We start from the raw sequence: 21558 nt of genomic DNA, 5'->3' as shown, positions 1-21558 counted from the left end.
CTGATATGAAAGTTCCCCACAGAATAAAACTGTGTGCCAGATCAAGAATCCAATTCAGGAACTGTTTCCCGAGTTTGAGACTTCATCTGGCACACAGCTTTCGTCTGCCAGGATGATTCGTCATGTTAATCCGCTTGAAAAATGTGCCAGAATAAGGGGCATCATGGTCATTGTTGCAAAGTAATTAATAAACTGAGATCATACAATTTGCAATATTGGAGTTTAAATCCTTTCTGGCATTCTGGCAGAGCTGGAGTGTGACAGTAGCAATGTGCCATATTTTTGTGAAGTGTACCAGTTGTCGAGGTGCTATTTTAGATTTTTTTTTCCCCAACTTGCGTAAATACACAGCATTATTCATGAATATGAAAGTACTTCTTATAAAGGAGTTTGAATATCTCCAATGTATATTAGATCTTTTATTTCTAACTCACCTTACAAAGCACCTGAATGTCTTGAGTACAACTACACAAGGTATGCTTAAACTAATAGCTGATGTTTTTGACACCGGCTTTGGGGTCTAAAAGAAAATTGCTGTTGTGGATAAAGCAGCTTAATAGGTGTTTAACAATAATAATAGTAATAATAATAATAATAATAATAATAATAATAATAATTCCTAAACATAGTAATGAAAAATTGGAAAACCACACTTAATATCCAAACAAATTCAAATAATATCACATCACAGCCAATACAGATTAAGCGTGGAATATACCAAGGAGACTCATTAAGTCCTTTCTGGTTCTGCTTTGCTCTGAACCCACTATCCAACATGCTAAATAATACAAATTATGGATACAATATTACTGGAACATACCCACACAAAATCACACATCTGCTATACATGGATGATCTAAAACTACTGGCAGCAACAAATCAACAACTCAACCAGTTACTAAAGATAACAGAAGTATTCAGCAATGATATAAATATGGCTTTTGGAACAGACAAATGTAAGAAAAATAGCATAGTCAAGGGAAAACACACTAAACAAGAAGATTACATATTGGATAACCACAGCGACTGCATAGAAGCGATGGAAAAAACAGATGCCTATAAATATCTAGGATACAGACAAAAAATAGGAATAGATAATACAAATATTAAAGAAGAACTAAAAGAAAAATATAGACAAAGACTAACAAAAATACTGAAAACAGAATTGACAGCAAGAAACAGGACAAAAGCTATAAATACTTATGCTATACCAATATTGACCTACTCATTTGGAGTAGTGAAATGGAGTAACACAGACCTAGAAGCACTCAATACACTTACATGATCACAATGCCACAAATATAGAATACATCACATACATTCAGCAACTGAAAGATTCACATTAAGCAGAAAGGAAGGAGGAAGGGGATTTATCGATATAAAAAACCTACATTATGGACAGGTAGACAATTTAAGAAAATTCTTTCTATAACGAGCAGAAACTAGCAAAATACACAAAGCAGTCACTCATATAAATACATCGGCTACACCTCTGCAATTTCATAACCACTTCTACAACCCTTTAGATCACATAACATCAACAGATACGAAGAAAGTAAATTGGAAAAAGAAAACACTACATGGCAAGCACCCGTATCATCTAACACAGCCACACATCGATCAAGACGCATCCAACACATGGCTAAGAAAAGGCAATATATACAGTGAGATGGAAGGATTCATGATTGTGATACAGGATCAAACAATAAACACAAGATATTACAGCAAGCATATTATTAAAGATCCCAATACCACAACAGATAAATGCAGACTTTGCAAACAACAAATAGAAACAGTAGATCACATCACAAGCGGATGTACAATACTAGCAAATACAGAATACCCCATAAGACATGACAATGTAGCAAAAATAATACATCAACAGCTTGCCTTACAACATAAACTTATATAAAACAACACGTTCCCACATACAGGTACGCACCACAAAATGTACTGGATAATGATGAATACAAATTATACTGGAACAGAACCATTATAACAGATAAAACAACACCACATAACAAACCTGACATCATACTCACCAATAAAAAGAAGAAATTAACACAACTAATCAAAATATCCATACCCAATACAGAAGAAAACAGGAGAAAAAATTGAAAAATACATCCAACTGGCTGAGGAAGTCAAGGACATGTGGCATCAGGATAAAGTTGACATTATACCAATTATACTATCAACTACAGGAGTCATACCACACAATATCCACCAGTACATCAACGCAATACAGCTACATCCAAACATATATATACAACTACAGAAATCTGTAATTATTTATACATGTTCAATTACCCGAACGTTCCTAAACGCAATGTAACATATACCGTACAGTTAAAAGGAAGTCACGCTTGATCAAGGTCCGCGTCACTTTCCATTTTTGACCAGACATAACGTCTGAGAAAAGAAATAATAATAATAATACTACACTACTGGCCATTAAAATTGCTACACCAAGAAGAAATGCAGATGATAAATGGGTATTCATTGGACAAATATATTATACTAGAACTGACATGTGAGTACATTTTCACGCAATTTGGGTGCATAGATCCTGAGAAATCAGTACCCAGAACAACCACCTCTGGCCGTAATAACGGCCTTGATACGCCTGGGCATTGAGTCAAACAGAGCTTGGATGGCGTGTACAGGTACAGCTGCCCATGCAGCTTCAACACGATACCACAGTTCATCAAGAGTAGTGACTGGCATATTGTGATGAGCCAGTTGCTTGGCCACCATTGACCAGACATTTTCAATTGGTGAGAGATCTGGAGAATGTGCTGGCCAGAGCAGCAGTCAAACATTTTCTGTATCCAGAAAGGCCCGTACAGTACCTACATCATGCGGTCGTGCATTATCCTGCTGAAATGTAGGGTTTCGCAGGGATCGAATGAAGGATAGAGCCATGGGTCGTAACACATCTGAAATGTAACATTCACTGTTCAAAGTGCCGTCAATGCGAACAAGAGGTGACCGAGACATGTAACCAATGGCATCCCATACCATCATGCCGGTGATACGCCAGTATGGCGATGACGAATACATTCTTCCAATGTGCGTTCACTGTGGTGTCGCCAAACACGGATGCGACCATCATGATGCTGTAAACAGAACCTGGATTCATCCGAAAAAATGACATTTTTCCATTCGTACATCCAGGTTCGTCGTTGAGTACACCATCGCAGGCACTCCTGTCTGTGATGCAGCGTCAAGGGTAACCGCAGCCATGGTCTCCGAGATGATAATCCATGCTGCTGCAAACGTCGTTGAACTGTTTGTGCAGATGGTTGTTGTCTTGCAAACGTCCCCACCTGTTGACTCGGGGATTGAGACGTGGCTGGATGATCCGTTCCAGCCATGTGGATAAGATGCCTGTCATCTTGACTGCTAGTCATACGAGGCCGTTGGGATCCAGCACGGTGTTCCGTATTACCCTCCTGAACCTACCAGTTCCATATTCTGCTAACAGTCATTGGATCTTGACCATGAATATCTCCCTTTAGGGCTCCAAAGATATGTAAATTGTACGGAGAGAGATGAGGGCTGTATGGAGGATGCATAAGGGCCTCCCAGCAAACTTCTGCAGCTTAGTCGAAATATCGTTGGCAGTGTGTGTGGGCATTATATCCTTTAACAGAATGATGCTGTCCATCAACATTCCTGGGAGTTTGGACTTGATGGCATGCCTCAATTTTTGCAAAGTGTCTATGTATCATGGTGCGGCACTATGTTCTGGAACATCAATGAGCAGTGGGCCCTTGTATTCAACGTAAAAGCTCGTCATGACTTTCTCAGAGCTGGCATCCACGGATTTGGATTTTTTGGTGGGGTTGATTTCATGTGCTTCTATTGTTGGCTCTGAAGCTTGCTCTCTGGCTGAAAATTATGCCATGTTCCATCACCTGTGACAGTACGGGGCTGGAAACGACATTCATCTTCATGATACCATTCCAGGTGCTGCAGTGATGTTGACATTCTGTTCAGCTTCTGCTCATGCGTCAGGCTGTGGGGTACCCAATGCACACAGAACTTTAGATATTCCTTGGAAGATGATCTGCCATGATGGCGTGAGTGGTACCATGACTGATGCCCAATATAAGCCGAATGTTTTCCACTGTCCATTGTTCATCATTTCTGACAACATCCATTGCAGGGAATGACATGATAAACCTGTCATGGTCAACTGCTGTCTTTCAGTGGCACCCAGCCACCTCTAAACCGTTTATTCCATGCAAAAACTTGCATGTGACGTACTGTGTTCGCCACGGACAACAGACATTTGGGCATGCATGTCACTTCCCAATACTCCTTCTGCAGTCAAAAACTGCAATACTCCTTGCTGTTCCTCTTTCTTGGCCTCCATAGCGAAGTTAGATGCAAGCATGACTCGTTGATCTTATGTCGAGCACATCTAACAGTCAAATGATGCATCAGTCAACGTTCCCCCCGTCCATCCTGATTCCCAGTAGAGGGCACTTCTATACACACACATACCTCCATTACCAACATCCATGCCATGTTTGTTAGACCAGTCTCATTTTCATTTGACTGCCCCTTATAGCATATATGTGAATCAGAGTGCGGTGCCTATTAATTCAAGTAACTAGTGGGCATTATAGAACAGTGAAAGAAGAATTGCAGGGAGCTGACTGATTATGTAACTAACTGCAACATGTAGAGTCCCTGTAGTGACTGTCATTTTAGTTGCATAGTGCACAGTATTATTTGTTATGCAATTAGCTGCAGAATTAATGTAACTACTACAACAATGCACTCTGTTGTTATATTTGTATTGTTAGCACCTCATGGATTGAGGAATATCTTCATTAAAGCAGATTATTTACGTTGATGCCAGATGTAATAGACATTGTTTTCAAACTGACCTATAGATGTATTTTGCAGACAGTGGTGCATGGTTTAACTGCAGTGTGAGCAACGTTTAACATGTTATATAATGTGTAAAAATATTATTTGCAAAATGAGGTGCAAAAAGAATCATTACATGTGCATAAAAGATACCAAAAGATGTGAGATAAAGTGTGAAGCAAGCTGTGCTACTAGTATTATTTATAGTAATTAATTATTTCATGAAACATTTCAGCTAAAATCTGAAGTATGCGTGACTAAAGTACAGTATAACTACATACTGCAGGTATACAGGATAAATTTAACTTATTTTATATCAGTACGCCATTGTAAAGGCATCATGGAAGTTGTATCTGCAATTTCTCAGAATTGATGCACAATGGGTGACATCATTACATGTCCCGCATCAGAAACATAGTAAAAAGCGAAAAGCCCTCCATGCTCCCATCATTTTTTTTCCATTCATATGTGATATGTTAAACATTGCTCACATTGCAGTTAAGTCATGCACCATTGTTTGTAAAATACAGCTCTATAACAATTTGAAAACACCTCTTGTATTTGGCATCAGTGTGAATAACCTGGTGTAAATTAATGAAGTTGTCAATGCATTACCCGCTAATAATGCAACTTGACCTTATCAAAGCCATGAGCTCTCTTGTGGAAGGTTTTACTATTACTGGTGGGTTAGAAAGTAAAGAAAATTATCTTTGAAGTTCCTACAGCCTGATATCTTTAGCATACAGCCTAATGCACTTAAGAAAAAGAATGATTGGACTTGAACTTGCGACTTCGCGTATTCATTGCATAATGTTTACCACTGGACCACAAACAGATACAGCATTATAACTGCTCAAGCACAATACAACATTTCCTCAACACATCCTACATGGGTGCCAGATTGTACAGTTGGCCAGATTTCTTACACGTGTAATTAGTTCATTTTCATATTTATGATTGTGATGTATGGACATGGACAAACATTTAATGTCACTCCTTTTAAAGAACAAGTGGATTTTTATTTATTTATTTATTTTGAAAAAAAAATGCATTTCTGAAAGTGTTAGTTATATTAAGAGTCAATTTGGTTACCAAAAAATGACTTCATTGATAATATAAATTATTTCCTGAGGAGGACTGACTCTTCATGTATTAGAAATTTATTAGTTGGTGTACCTTAGGGATTCATTAAAAAGACTAATGTGCCATGGGTTTATTGGTGTGAAACTACCAATCTACTCAGTGATGAACTACATAAATAAAATATTTTGTCAAATTAAAGGATACCAATTGCTTTAGTAAAAGTGCGATATGGAGGCCTTTTTTGAAGTTGTTAAATAAGGTGATACTTGCATTAAATTTGACACCTACAGAGACTGAAATTTTGGAATGCATATTGCAGGGTCACACAAGCTCATACAAGACTGTATCAGCAAGAGCTGCAGAAGATTCTACAGTGCTGCGTCTTCCCATGTCGGCATTTCAAGATTTGTTTGAAGACTACCCCGACATATTTATTCGAGTGATGCAAGTTATAATGGTGCGTCTTCAGAGAGTAACATTTACTGCTCTGCACCAGTATCTGGGTCTGTCATCAGAATTGGTTAACCAGGTATGTGAGGGGAAATGGGATAGAAAACTACCAGACTTTTATTTGACAATTGACACATGAAAAGCAGCTCACATTTCAACTGTAAGAATCTGCTGTATTCTATCCAGTACTTACGGTACTTAAGGTTTTGGTAAATGAATTTGCCTTAATAGTGAATTGAAGTAGTCTTCTTTCAAACTGTTGATTCATATTTGTAAGTAAATTTTTGGGGTAAAATTTGATAATTATCATTGTGAAATAAAATTATATATTCCACAGAACCCACTGGATAGTGATATAGTATTTGCTACCTGCTGTGACATTATAAGTATATAAGGTTAGAGGAGACTAAAAAATATTGTGGTTTCTAACTGCAGTAGAGCAGTTATGGTTAAAGAGCTGTATCTTTCATTTACTGTGTTTTAATACAGTTTCTCTTAAATAAGATATGCCATGTGAACACATTAAAGTGTAATACCTACCTCTGCCAACAAAATATTTAATTATTTGAACTTATTCTGTAACTGGGAGAAGTACATGAAGTTACCGTTGTTTATGGTTCAGTTGCTAACAGGTATGAGTTGGTTTCTGGTCTAATCATGCAGAGTTGAGATCACAACCATTTCCAGATGGTAAGGTTCTGAATTAATTGTTAACAGGGGCAGGAAGGGAGATAGATTTTTCCTTTAGCCTGATTTCTTCAGTGTGGTTTATAACTTCAGTCTTGGTACTGGCCAAGGCCCTGTCAGTGGTAGACTTTCAGGAAAACACAGAAGTATTGATTTCATTTTATTTTCTGAAGATCTTGAGAGTTTTGATGTGAAGGGGGTAAAGGAACATCCATGTGTGTAGTTGACCTTGTAATTGTAAAGATGAGTTGCAAAATGTTACTAATGTATGAAAACTGAATGGACTAGGGCACTTACAGCAATACAAGTAATTTGATTTTCCAGATTTACACATTAGGCGAAAACCATCAAAGCTAAGAGCAGTGGTGTGTTGTTGGACATTCAGATTGAATGCACTCTGACCTTGTGCAATGGAATAGTTCTTTCATTCCTCCTCCTTCTCATCCTCCTCTGAGTGAGGTGATGGTGTTAAAGCCACTATACACAGATCTGAGAGTGGCCGAGCTCAAATCCTGCACAGCCATCATGTTTTAGATATTCTGTGGTTTCCTTAAATCATTTCAGGCCAGTCTCATGTTTCTGCCTTCAACAAGGCTGTGCACAGCTTCCTCTCCTGTTGATGTCAGTCTCAGCTAGTGCTCCATCTTTATTGAGCTCATTATCTTTGGGGGGTGTTAACCATTCTTCCTTCTTCCTTTACCAACATTGGCTATGCAAGTTAAAAACAGAACTTTTATCTATGATTCCATTTGTGTCCACCGTGCAGACATGAATATGTATTGCGATGTTGGCTAATGTGATGATTTTATGTTGTAGTCAATATTCTTTTCATCTGTATGGTAATGACTTCTTCATTGCATCCTTCCTGTGTCCTGCAATGATTCTGTCTAGTAAAGATCCCAGACTGATGAGCAGTATTCAAAAATCAGTTCGAGAGTTTGGTACCACAGAGAAGGTAGCTTACAGAACACTCATTTGACTGACGTTTGAATATTGCTCATCAGTGTGGGATCTGTACCAGACATGATTGAAAGAGGCAATAAAGAAGATCCAAAGAAGAGCAGCACATTTTGTTTTAAGTTCATTTAGTAAGCTGAAAGTGTCATGGAGATGCTTTTTGCATTAATGTGTGGTTTACAATCTAAATTCTGAGAACATACCTCCTAGAAGAGTCAAGTAATATATTGCTTCTTCTTATGTATATCTCACCAAAAGACCACGATGGTTAAGTTGGAGAGATGTAGCTCACACAGTGACTTACCAACAGTGGACTATTTGTGAGTGGAATGGGAAAAGGGGGGGGGGGGAGCATAACAGTGATACACGAAGTACTCTCCAACATACATCATAAGGTGGCTTGTATAGTATAGGTGTAGATGTCCAGGGTGACAATTATTGAACTATATGAAAAAAACGAAAATTTGTTACAATCTGCGGTGTGCACATACTTTATTCAACATGTTAACATCATTACAGTTATTCAGATTTAGATTGTCACATGTCTGATATGCCTGTCATTCTTGGTGGTGATGTGGCACAGATGGATAGCTGCTAAAGTGTTGGAACATCAATGCTGTTGATGGTCTCCTGAATGGCTGTTCTCAGCTCAGCAATGGATTTGGGGTTCTTGGTATACACCTTGTCTTTAATATAGCCCCACAAAAAAGGAGTTGCATGTGTTCAAACCCAAACAATACGGCTGTCAATTGAGTCCAATGCCAGTGGTCCCCAAATTGCTCCTCCAGGACATCAAACACTCTCCTGCTTATAGGAGGTTTTGCTCCGTCTTGCGTGAACCACATCTTGTCGAAATCAGAATGACGATTTTAGTTCATATTGTTCAATAATTGTCACCCTATAGATGTGCATGATTACTTTTAAGTTCTTACAAAGATGTTTTATTTGTTTGCTTATTTCAGAATTCTCAGAGGAAGGAAGCCAAAACTCCACTTGCAGTAGTGAAAAAACAATGTAAGTATTACCTTCTACACGTGTACAATTTGTTCTGTAGTGTAAAAAGTCATGTAGCTAATGTTCAACAACAGTGACCTAATTTCATAATATGCTAGTGTTTCACTAATCAAGTTTAATCTGTTAAGCAAGTTTAATCCATGGGAAATGTTTGGACTCTAAACTGTATCAGAGTATACAGAGTTTTGGCATTGGTTTCTTAAAGCTGCTCAAAAAAATATTGGAATACTTTCTTCAACAGTACCACAACTGATTCTTCCCCCATTCTTAAAAAATTAACTGTTGCTCGTTAGTATGTGCTATATAACCGGAAGAAAAATATAATAACTGGTCTCCCTCCCAATCTGGTAACAGTGACAACTCGGCAAATAGCAGAAGCATTGAGTTGTCTCCAGGCACAAAAAATAGAATGAGAGTCACTACCCCCACCCACCCCTTACACACACACACACACACACACACACACACACACACACACACACACACACACACACACACACACACACACACACCTGCACAGCTATGTTGTGCTGGCTGGATGAATACACAATGTCAGGACTGCAGTTCAACAGGTTGACTGGGGTGATGGGTTTTTCAGATGAGAAAAGGGTCGTCCAGGAGGGTTGGGGAAGGTTTGCTAACTGCTTGAGTGGGGGCAGCATGTGTTGAAGATAAGAATACTGGGGGGGGGGGGGGGGGAGGCAGTAGGTGCACAGGTTAGGAATGTGCCACACAGACGCTGGAGACGATCAGTTTGGGCAGCGCATGATGATAATGATGGGCAGCAGATTTGGTTGGGGTGACAGAATAGAGGAAGGGGAGAAAGCCTTGGACGAGACTGGAGTTGGATGTGCTGGGTAAAGCGATCGGGCACGTCTTTCATCTTGGTTCTCCACAGGGATATGACCTATGTGGTGAGGGGTTGGGATGGGAGTGGCATAGCAATGGACCAGGACATGTAGGTTGGGTGTCTGGCAGAGTACCAGTAGGAGGGTTGAGAAGGATTGTGGATAGCAGTCATTTCAGGACATGATAACAGATAGTTGAAGTCCTGGCAAATCATATGGTTCGGTTACTCCAGTCTTTAATGATATTGAGTGATGGAAGGCAGCCAGGGGGAGGGGGGGGGGGTGTTCCTTTGCAACTGGTTCTTGGGGGTGCTGAGAGTATTGGGGGGAAGTGAGGATATCGCATGGGGATTTTATTTGTATACTAGATTTCAAGATAGTGCCATTTTGTGAAGTCCTGAGACCTTCAGCATACTGTGCAAGAGAATTCTCATCAGTGCAGATATGCTGTCCATGGATGGCCAGACTGTATGGGAGGGACATTTTGTGTAGAATGGATGGCAGCCATCAAAAAGGCAGGTACTGTTCATGGAAAGAGGACTTGATGATGTTGACAGAAGGTGGAGGCCAGTGTCCAGGTAGTTGGCATATCAGGTTGAGGGAAAACCAAGTGAAGTGAATCGGAGAGAAGGTAATGAGGCTGTGGAGGAAAGAGAATAAGGTGTCATGGCCCTGAGCCCAATCATGAAGATATGATCAATAAATCTGAACCAGACAATGGATTTGGAATTTTGGGAGCCTAGGGAAGTTTCTTTTAGAAGGCCAATAAACAGATTGGCATATGTGGGCGCCTGTGGTAGTGCTGCAGGTTTGTTTATATATCCTCTCAAAGGAGAAGTTATTACGTGTGAGGATGTAATTAATTAAATGTACACCGAAGAGCCAAAACATTACGGCTCCTGCCCCCCAGAAGCTTGAATGATGCATGGAGGTGTTGCAGTTACATGACACATTTCGGGAAGTGTATAACTGGAGCAGATATGAATAGGAAACCATTTCTAGTGATGATACTGCTGATAGTGTGGAAATTTAATGTCATAAACAACACTGACAAAGAGCAGATTGTTATAGCCCGGTGCCTGGGAATGAGTATCTCGGAAATCGTGAAGGTGGTTGGCTGTTGATGTGCTACTGTTGTGAGCATCTCTGGAGTATGGTTGAAAAATGACAAAGTCACAAAGAGGTGTCAAGGTGTTGGACATCCATGCCTCATCAGGGAACCTGGATGTCGGAGGCTTTTCCGCTTAATAAAACAGGATGGATGGCAACCTGTGGCAGATATGGCAGCAGAGTACAATGCTTGTGCAGGAACTAGTATTCTGGAGCACACCATTCAGTACACCTTTCTGAACATGGGGCTCCGCAGTAGGTGACCCTTACTTGTTCCCATGTAGACTCAATGGCATCATTAATCGTGATTGTAATGTACAAGGGAAAATAGAGATTCTACTACTGATCAATGGAAATGGGCCACCTGGTTAGATGATTCATGTTTCTCGCTACACCATGTCAGTATTCTTTTACAGATATGCTGTCATCCAGGCGGAAGGCTGTGTGAAATGTGCATCCCACTATGGATGCAGGCTGCTGGGCGACATTTACCTAGACTTACGTGGGACCTGTGTCGGTAATAAAAGGCGCCAAGACAGCTGTAGATGATGTAAATATTATTGTGGGGCACCTGTATCTCTTCATCTTGTTTTCTCCAACTACAATGGCACTATCCAGCGGCATAACCACCAGTGTCACAAGGCCAGAATTATGCTGTAGTGGTTTGAGGAGTATGACAGTGAGATGACATTAATGTCTTGACCACCAAATATGCCTGACCTGAACCTGATGGAACATCTGTGGGATGCTGTCAGGCACCAGCTCCTCATCCGTAAGCCACTGGCCCATAATTTGTGACAATTGTGTGACCTGTGCATAAACATATGGTGCCACATACCTCTGGAAACCAACCATGGACCTATTGGATTCATGGCAGGCAGAATTGGTGCTGTCTTGTGTTCCGAAAGTGGACCAGCGTGGTATTAGCCAGGTGTTCATAATGTTTTGGCTCATCAGTGTATAAGGAATGAGTTGATGGGTTTGGAGTCACGAATGCATTAGGAGAGGTAATTTTCAGTTGCAACAGGGCCATAGGTGTGGGGGATGTTCAGGCATAAGGAGGGGATATCAACAGTGATGAGTAGGAATCCAAGCGGTAATGGGGTGGGGATGCTCAAGAACTGGTGAAGAAAGTTGTTTGTAGCTTTAATATGAAAGGCTAGGCTAAGAGCAAAAGGCTGGTAGTGCAGGTTGACAAGATCATAGATTTTCTCAGTGGAAGGACATTAATCAGCTACAGTGGGGTCACTAAGATTGTTGGGTTTATGCATTTTATGAAGCAAGTAGAACGTAGGTGTACAGGAGATCAAAGGGGTGAGGAGGGGATGGGTTCGAGGAAAGGATTGTGGAATTGGTCTAAATATTTGTGTAGGGTGTGGCACCCTTCTACGTCCATATGTTTACAAGTGACCTAGAGGAAACCTTCGTAGCATTCTAAAACACTAAACCCCTTGTATGGTTTAGGTTTATTGTGATATTCTCATGATCTGGACCCAGGGCCAAGACACCTTACCATCATTCCTCCACAACCTCAATACTTTCGCACTAGTGAAGTTTTCATTCTTTTTATGTGCCTGTGGACAATTTCTACTGTTCAGTGAGTTGTTATCTACTCCTAAATTATTTACATTCTGCCACAATGTTGCATACCATATTTATGCTCTGTTTGTGATTGGAATGGAACAGGACGAAACAGCAGTTGCAGTGGCATAACCATAAATATTCTCTGTCAGCTGTTTGACAATGGTCTGTCATGAATGGATATAGAGGGTGTAAAACATCATTTGTAGCTTATTTAAGCCATTCCAATTAGGGTTTCCCAAAGTCTTACGAAGTCATTCTAGATGAATTGTGGGATGGTTCCTGCTGATAGGTCATGGCCAGCATCTTTCCCAGTCTCTGCCCCGTATTTAGCTATATAAGGATTATCTAAATTTGTGTATTGAGTTAGTAGTAGCATAATTCTTGTGTTGTGGTTTTTGTTTTCACTTTGAGATTTTTTTCTGTAGAACAAGTTGTATGTATATGCAATTACTTGTTCCATGATCGGATAGCATTGACATTCAGATTTAATGAAATAAAAATAAAATAAGTGTTTGTAAATGACTTGATCTGTACTTGGAAGTAATGTAGAAATGCTGATGCTTCTGTAATTATGGTATCTATTCTTGCTGTTTTATATACATTGCTGATATGTTGTTGATAGTAATAATAATAATAATAATAATAATAATAATAATATGAGCATTATTTTACAGCAAAAAATGTACTCCAGAAGACTTCAGATTTTGCTCAGCATGAGTTATTTTTGACTAGGAATCAGACTGATAATTTTAAGGCAGCTACAGATTCTGAGTTTCACCAATTTTCACTCAGTAATCCACAGCCAGATATGCTGGATTCAACACCATGCTTGCCAACGGTAATTTCTCATTTTATAAAATAAAATGTCTTTTAAAATTTTCTTTTGCATGCCCTGGAATACCTCCCCTATTTTACAGTATTCTCGAAGAAATAGTGAACAAAGGTAAGATGGGGACTTTTGTGTGTGTGCGTGTGGGGGGGATAGGATAGATTAGATTCAGTTTTCATTCCATAGACTCAAAAATGAGATGATTCTTGTGAATAAGGACCAAGTCAGAAAATCTAAAATAAAAAAAACACATTAAACATTTGAGTATAATAGTCACTACCTTGATCATTTGTCACATGAAACACTGAATAAATAAAGGAGATGATCGCTGGTAACCTCATCACATAGAATATGTGTAAACTGATGTAGGAAAGGAGAGGGCTCAGTTTTGGACAAAAAATTTTTGCCACTATGTTTCAGGAAAGAGTAAAGAAGACAGCAGAAATCAGTACACACACAACAGCATGTGCTACCTATGTTCCAAAATGCCACACTTGAAAACTGGATTCTTTCAAGGATAATACTTCAGGTTCTATTGGTGATGAGGAAGGTAGGGTCAAGTGTTCCGGATGGTCCTTGGGCTAGGAACCATTTGTATACCCAACAGACGCGTCATCTTAGTGTCACTGTCCTACAGTACAGGGTCAAACTATGATTATTACACACTTCCTCCTCAGTTGGTTCTTTTTTTCATTTTATTGTAGCCTATGGTGTTGGGCCTTAACAGACTTATGGAGGCACAGGTAGTTCCTGGATGGGTACTTAGAAAACCCCCCCCCAAAAGCATTTTCTTTGCCATTTTTGTTCCAAAACTGATCCACAGATTCCAAGACAGCTATGCCCAACAAATGGCTGAAATTTTTGTGATGTATTCCTAAGATCCTGAACTCGAATAACCTATAAAATTTTCTTGATATCTTTACCCAATTCCGAGATACAGAGGTTCAAAGCTACCCAATGTCTACACATAAAATACGCACGTAAAACTCAGTGTGAGGCAAAAATGTAGTTTGTAAGTGAGATAGCATGGAGAAATATGCTATAAAATGTCTTCATTATCATCAGAAGAGTTCTTGGAATCCCATATTTATTTATTTATTTATTTAGTCCTTTGATCATGTGCAGTACAGTGTAGAAGATGATATTGGACTTAAGTCATTACAGAGGACAGTTTTCAAGATTATACAGAGTGTTTAATTCATGTTACAAGCTTCTAGAGGTATAGGGGACTTGACCTACAAAGTTTTACATAGGAATCCATGTCTGGAAATATCATCCAATGATGCTAAAACAGGTGCCAGTGAATATAAATGTATGCATATACACAAACAAACTTACAAACGTTCTAAGATGATGGAGATGGATAAATGTATCAATTTGTGGTAGGGGTCCCTGCTTCGGAAACAAATGAGTCGAAAGTTACAAGCAAAAATTAATCTGATACCTCTGACAATGCAATATGTGTACCGGTACTGTTGTTCCTAAAGTTTTAGGAGATGCAACTTTCAGAGGTGGTAGTATGGACCAAGACAAGAAAAAAATGTCAAGTAAACATGGCTCTAAAATGCAGACCTGAGGAGCTATGAGCACTTTTTCATCTTAGCTATTGTGAAACACAAAATTTTGTACATGGCTGCACGTTCAGAGACCGTGAATAGTTACAATTGGAAGAAAAACAGCCCTCAGTCACTATTTTTATGAATTAACCAGGTTTCAACACTGCTAGGAGTGTCTTCCTCAGAATTTAAATCAGAGAATGGTCTATATTCTATAACATGGTCACAGAATTATGACTAAAAACGCATGACAGAGTATAAGTACGGAATCATCGTGAAAGACTGGCAGTACTTATATGTCACTTATAAAATAATAAATATGCCAAAAGGGCATTAGTCACAAAGATATTTAAGATAAAGAAAACTGTGATGGCGAGCCACTAAGGACTGCTCGTTACTTGCGTGGTGCAGGTTGCAAAATGGAGTCTTTCACACAGTGAAAGATTGTTCTTGAAGTTTTGTAATGAGGTTCTCATGAAATATAAGAAATATAAGGCATCTTTTTTAAAAGTCTCTGCCAGTTACTTGCTCTCAAAATTCCTGTTCCATTTTCTTGTTAATCGAACTAGCAAATGGTTATAATAGAGGGAAACATTCCACGTAGGAAATATATATCTAAAAACAAAGATGATGTGACTTACCAAATGAAAGTGCTGGCAGGTCGACAGACACACAAACAAACACAAACATACACACAAAATTCAAGCTTTCGCAACAAACTGTTGCCTCATCAGGAAAGAGGGAAGGAGAGGGAAAGACGAAAGGATGTGGGTTTTAAGGGAGAGGGTAAGGAGTCATTCCAATCCCGGGAGCGGAAAGACTTACCTTAGGGGGAAAAAAGGACGGGTATACACTCGCGCACACACACACATATCCATCCACACACATACAACCACAAGCAGACATATCAATGCTTGTGTCTGTATGTGTGTGGATGGATATGTGTGTGTGTGCGAGTGTATACCCGTCCTTTTTTCCCCCTAAGGTAAGTCTTTCCGCTCCCGGGATTGGAATGACTCCTTACCCTCTCCCTTAAAACCCACATCCTTTCGTCTTTCCCTCTCCTTCCCTCTTTCCTGATGAGGCAACAGTTTGTTGCGAAAGCTTGAATTTTGTGTGTATGTTTGTGTTTGTTTGTGTGTCTGTCGACCTGCCAGCACTTTCATTTGGTAAGTCACATCATCTTTGTTTTTAGAACTAGCAAATGAGCATTTGAGCGACCCTTCTTTGTGCACACTGAGTGTCCTCCCCGTTTGTCTGACCTGATATGGCTCGCAAACACAAAATTAAATCGGGTGATACTGAGGGGATTAGATTAGGAAATGAGACACTTAAAGTAGTAAAGGAGTTTTGCTATTTAGGGAGTAAAATAACTGATGATGGTCGAAGTAGAGAGGATATAAAATGTAGACTGGCAATGGCAAGGAAAGCGTTTCTGAAGAAGAGAAATTTGTTAACATCGAGTATAGATTTAAGTGTCAGGAAGTCGTTTCTGAAAGTATTTGTATGGAGTGTAGCCATGTATGGAAGTGAAACATGGACGATAACCAGGATTGGGGAGAAGAGAAGTTTGTGGCACAACTTGACTAGAAGAAGGGATCGGTTGGTAGGACATGTTTTGAGGCATCAAGGGATCACAAATTTAGCATTGGAGGGCAGCGTGGAGGGTAAAAATCGTAGAGGGAGACCAAGAGATGAATACACTAAGCAGATTCAGAAGGATGTAGGTTGCAGTAGGTACTGGGAGATGAAGAAGCTTGCACAGGATAGAGTAGCATGGAGAGCTGCATCAAACCAGTCTCAGGACTGAAGACAACAACAACAACCTTAAGATGCAAATCCACACAGTCCACGTCATTGGATACTGGCAGTAGGTGCTGTACCCTGTGTACATTCTCAGTCTCAAGACTGTTTAAAGACGTTAAAGTAATGGCATTAACAGCTGTCCACTGCAGTGGTTATTGTATGACATAACCACTGTCCACAACAGGGCTAATGGACGCCATAAACATTATGGTATCCTGTTACACTCCCTGAGACACACCAGCTATTACTTCAGTGTCTGTTGATGGCTCACCATCCAAAATAACATGTTGCATTATGCTTGTCAATAAATTTTGGATTGAATCTCAAATCTGGTTAGTTTCTTTAGAAAGCATTTTGTGGTACTGACTCAAAAGCTTTTTGAAAGTCTAGAAAATTTGAGTCAACCTGGTTTCCCTTCTCTGTCATGCTGGTGATATTATGCGTGAAAAGTGCAAATTTACTTAGGCAGTTTTATACATCCACTTGTATAAATACCAGGGTGGTTCCCACATTCGTAGATTCACAGTGCGCAAAACATGGAAAAGTGGTGTCACATTTGACAATGTGGTTATATAGACACAGAGAGGAGTAAATGGATTCTTGCTTGGTGATCGTTGGCAGTAGCTTTGAAATGCCTTTGGGAGAAGGCAACCTCAGCATAATGATAGCTTATGTCCTGGTATGGTTGGATCTGTATGAAATTGAAGACATACCATACCAGTCCCAAGCTGTTAATGACAGGATAAGGCACTGGAAAGGAAGAAATATAGCTATTCACTCACAAGTTCTGTGCAGAACTAGACAGGGACTCCATCATGCTCCTTCACATTATTGAATTTAAGTAATTTAAGGAGCATTTCAACATCCCTGGTACTGATTACTGTGCCACTCAACTTAGCAGTTATATGGCTGTTGAATGAATTTTGGAACATTCTGTGATTTGCCTTTGTGAAAGAATATTTGAAGTCAGAAGCATTTTAGCTTTTGTTTTGCTATCTTGTATTTGAGTTATAGACTCAACCACAAGTATTTTGACATTTTTTGTGCTACAGATGTCCTTAACATATGACCAAAATTTCTTGGGGTTTTGAGGCAGGTTGTGTGACAGTTTTTCACTATAGTTATACTGAAGGTTATGTGCATTGCCTTCTGTTAACGAAGTGAATTTCAGAGCTGTCTGTCTGCAGATTTTTGCTGTTTTGTATGCCTGTTGCGTGGTAGACACTGTTTCTTAGTAAGCATTTTGATATTATCTTTATACCAAGGGGGATAACCCATGTTTTGTAAGGATTGCTTGATTTTTCATTTAAAATTGAGCTTCAAGCAGTTTCTGTACATAACCACAGTGTAAATCAAATGAACCTAACTTCCCTCAGAAATAGGATAACCTCCTCCTCAGTGAGTAGTACAGTAATACTGTATGAGACAATTATGTTTAAATATTCTGTATTTATTGAAGGAATTCTTTTTCAGTGTCTTCCCTGTCTCCATTCCCCCCACTCCCACGCTCCCGCCCCATTACTGTCCTGTGTCCCATATGCTTGATAATGTTCATATGATTAGTTGCTATCATATTTCCAGGTATTTGTATTATGTATGTGCTGTTTATTATGTATCAGTCAGAAGAAGCCTTAATGTAATTTAAAAAATTACTGCACCATACTCTTTTAACACTCAGTAATGATGAATTATCTGCATTTTATGCAATAGGCACCAGCTTCAAGATGTAGCCCAGATACCTTAATCCAGTCAGACAGTGCTAGTTATGATGAAGCTGCTTTAGTTGAAATTGCAACGGCAGCATTTGTGAAAGAGCTGGGTCTTCAGGATTCAAGTGTTCTGTCTGATGGAAAAGTTGAAATACGTGAAGTGTCAGCAGGAACTTACCTAATGAAAGAAGAGAGCCATAAGGTAATAATGATTTTGGTTAATTACAAATACTGCATTAATGACTATAACTTGCCATACAATCTCTCTCTCTCTCTCTCTCTCTCTCTCTCTCTCTCTCTCTCTCTCTCTTTATATCACACACACACACACACACACACACACACACACACACACACACACACATTTTGTTTCAAATGTCACTCACAGGAATGTCAACTTTCCGTAATGAATGTAATTGTGTATTCTTCTTGCAGAGCCTCCCATCTATTCACATTTTGTCAAAATTTCACTTGCCATCATGCTGTACATTACTTCTGAAGTGTAAAATGATCCATCCATGTAACTGTTTTGTTCTCCTCAGGATGTGGCGTTGGTGTATCTAGTCACGGGTGCTTTAGTTGTATCACAGAAGCTGACTGATGTTGATGAAGAGGTCTTGATGTTTAAAGCCCTTCCAGGAGAAATCGTTGGAGGTCTTGCTGTACTCACTGGAGAACCAAGTTTTTTCACCATTCGTGCAGAAACTGCATGTATTGTAGCACTGATGTCAAAAACAACATTTTATGAGTGAGTATTCTGTGGTTCCTGAAATGATTATTTATTCTTTGTTCAGAATAATTGAGGAGTAACTTTCCAAAATTCCACGAGTCCACAAATAAAAAAAATTACAGGAGAGACCCAAAACTTGAATATAAAAGAATGGGATAAGTAGGAAAATTCTTACTCTTTATTTAAAGGTACAACTGCTACTTTGTCCAATTATTTGCATCAGCCATAAGGATATTTCATGTTCTGAACCATATTTACATAAGAAAAATTTGATAATCTATTCTTTAACTTTTATTTTGAGCAAAAATAAATGATACAAAGAAACAAGATGTATCCAACTTCAGTGTGAATGATACAATTAAAATTAATGAGTTTGGTTTAAAGATAACATACTGTTTATATGAGAAATTTCCATTTACTCTGTGAGCACTCATTCAAAATTGTAACTAGGCAGTACATTTTTAAACAGTCTTTAAAGAGTACAACCAAAAATGTAATTAAACTTATTATTTTAAGCATACCTTTTTTCAGAAAAAAGTTTTAATTCTCTTCAAAGCATTTGGTATCCAGGTTCCTCTCCCAGCAATCACACTCCTTGTCCTCAACTTGCTCTTCTACATTGTTTGCCTAATCATCTATCTCAAGAAGTTGAACATAAAATTGCAGACTTTCATCTTCACTCCAGTTGTAACTATAGTGTTGTTTCAGAAGGCTTATGAGGTCCTTTTTTTCTGATTTTGCAGGGTGTATCAAACTTACAACATTTGGATCAGGTTTATGATCTGTCACTACACCTCATTTTGGCAAGGTGATATAACCTTTTGATGCATCATCCAAGCCTTATGAAGTCTCTATTTGTATATAAAAAAATCTTCTTTTCCCCTTCAGTTCCTTTTTCAATATTATTTGTTTCATTACTCTTACCACCACTGGCTTCTTCAGATAATGAAAGAGGTTCTTAAAGTTTAAAATATTCCAGTCCATTCCTAGCCTTTGAACATCCCCATTTTGTGACAAATATTTTGATATAGTTGAGAGGTTAATATTTTAGCCTATTTCTCAGGACTCATCTCCACGGTATGAAAAAGGTGATCCTTAGGCAAGTGTGAATGACCATGCACCCGAAATACCTACCTTATTTCTTTCACTGAGTCTGGAAACTGTTTTAGACATCACTAGTAGAGAGAATGATCTACATAGGCATTAGTGTTCTGCTCCAGGCAGCCATAGGAAAATAATCTTATACTTTTAGTGTATTCATAGCATTTGTTGCTTACTTAGAGGATCTATCAAGGCTGAAGGTACTTAATCTGATTCACAACGAGTCTTCTCTTCAGTCCAGCAGTAGAAACTTGGAGACTTATTTTGGGGGCCAGTTATGCAGAGAGCAAGATAGAGCATAATATGAGAGTTGCTGCACATAAAGTGCTTGGCCGATAGCACATCTTGGTAAGGGTTGCACTTGTAGATCAAAGCAGAGAGACATACTGTTGGGCAATTTCTGTTTCATAATTTTATAAAATTATTTTGCTCTCATTTTATGAACAGCAAGCTCTATTTGAACTCTCAGTCTTTTGACTAAGTGCTTAGTGAGTTTCATTTTATTTTCCATTCTACAGCAATAGCTATGGACATCTACTGCCGGATCATCAAATACCAGGTTAAAAGGTTTAGACAAAATGTAATTGAGAACCACTTTTTTTACCTTTAAAGAGTCTGGAATGCTCTCATTGTACATAGCTAAAAGCTTTGTGATGTATAACTCTGTAGAAAGATAGAGCCTTTTACTTTTGTTGCAGTGACTTTATCTAACCTTCAAATTCAAGATGAACTTAATCGCATATGTTTCCTTGGAATGTTTTGTTTTGTTCTGCAGCCCTCGCCTCCTTCCTCATGAATGGAATTATCATTAAGTATTGAGGAAGCAGTACCATTAATTCTGGTTATTCCTACAGAGAATACAATTCTAAACAGCTTGGAACACACAGGAACTTTTTCATTGTTTATTCAGATGTGGCACTTTTTAACTAGAGAATTCAGCTTTCCATCATCCTTCCTAGAGCCATTGTTTCTGGCAGGACACAGCTATAAATGAAGACAAAATCGAGTCCTGTTGCTGTTTGTTGAAGTGTCTGTAGACCTTTTTTTATATTTCTGATGAGATAGTAGACAGGAATGGTACAGCATTTGGCTCTTTCCCCTTTGCATCCTCAAGGCAGTTCAAACACCTGCATTTCAGACTCCTCGTCGTGATATCAAACAATTAAAAAGTAATTGTTGGTTTTTATTCAGAAATTAATAGAGGAATATA

The 21558-nt window shown here is 38.9% G+C and overlaps 1 protein-coding gene across 7 annotated transcripts in view; it reads left to right on the top strand.

The window, feature by feature from the left end:
* LOC124556725 (neuropathy target esterase sws) overlaps positions 1-21558 on the top strand; it is a 220050-nt gene that overhangs the window by 43720 nt on the left and 154772 nt on the right. For all 7 annotated transcript variants that reach the window (XR_006968668.1, XR_006968667.1, XM_047130723.1 and 4 more), the window contains exons 8-12: positions 6287-6496; positions 9024-9075; positions 13292-13455; positions 18519-18719; positions 19060-19265. Coding sequence is in view for 5 of the 7 variants with exons in the window: in XM_047130723.1 (XP_046986679.1) it covers positions 6287-6496; positions 9024-9075; positions 13292-13455; positions 18519-18719; positions 19060-19265 (833 nt within the window). In the remaining 2 variants the exon portion in view is untranslated. The remainder of the gene's footprint in view (positions 1-6286; positions 6497-9023; positions 9076-13291; positions 13456-18518; positions 18720-19059; positions 19266-21558) is intronic.

The sequence above is a fragment of the Schistocerca americana genome, chromosome X (assembly GCF_021461395.2).
Source record: "Schistocerca americana isolate TAMUIC-IGC-003095 chromosome X, iqSchAmer2.1, whole genome shotgun sequence".
Taxonomy (NCBI): Eukaryota; Metazoa; Arthropoda; class Insecta; order Orthoptera; family Acrididae; genus Schistocerca; species Schistocerca americana.
Note: the sequence above shows the minus strand (reverse complement) of the source record. Positions and strands in the feature narration are given on the sequence as shown.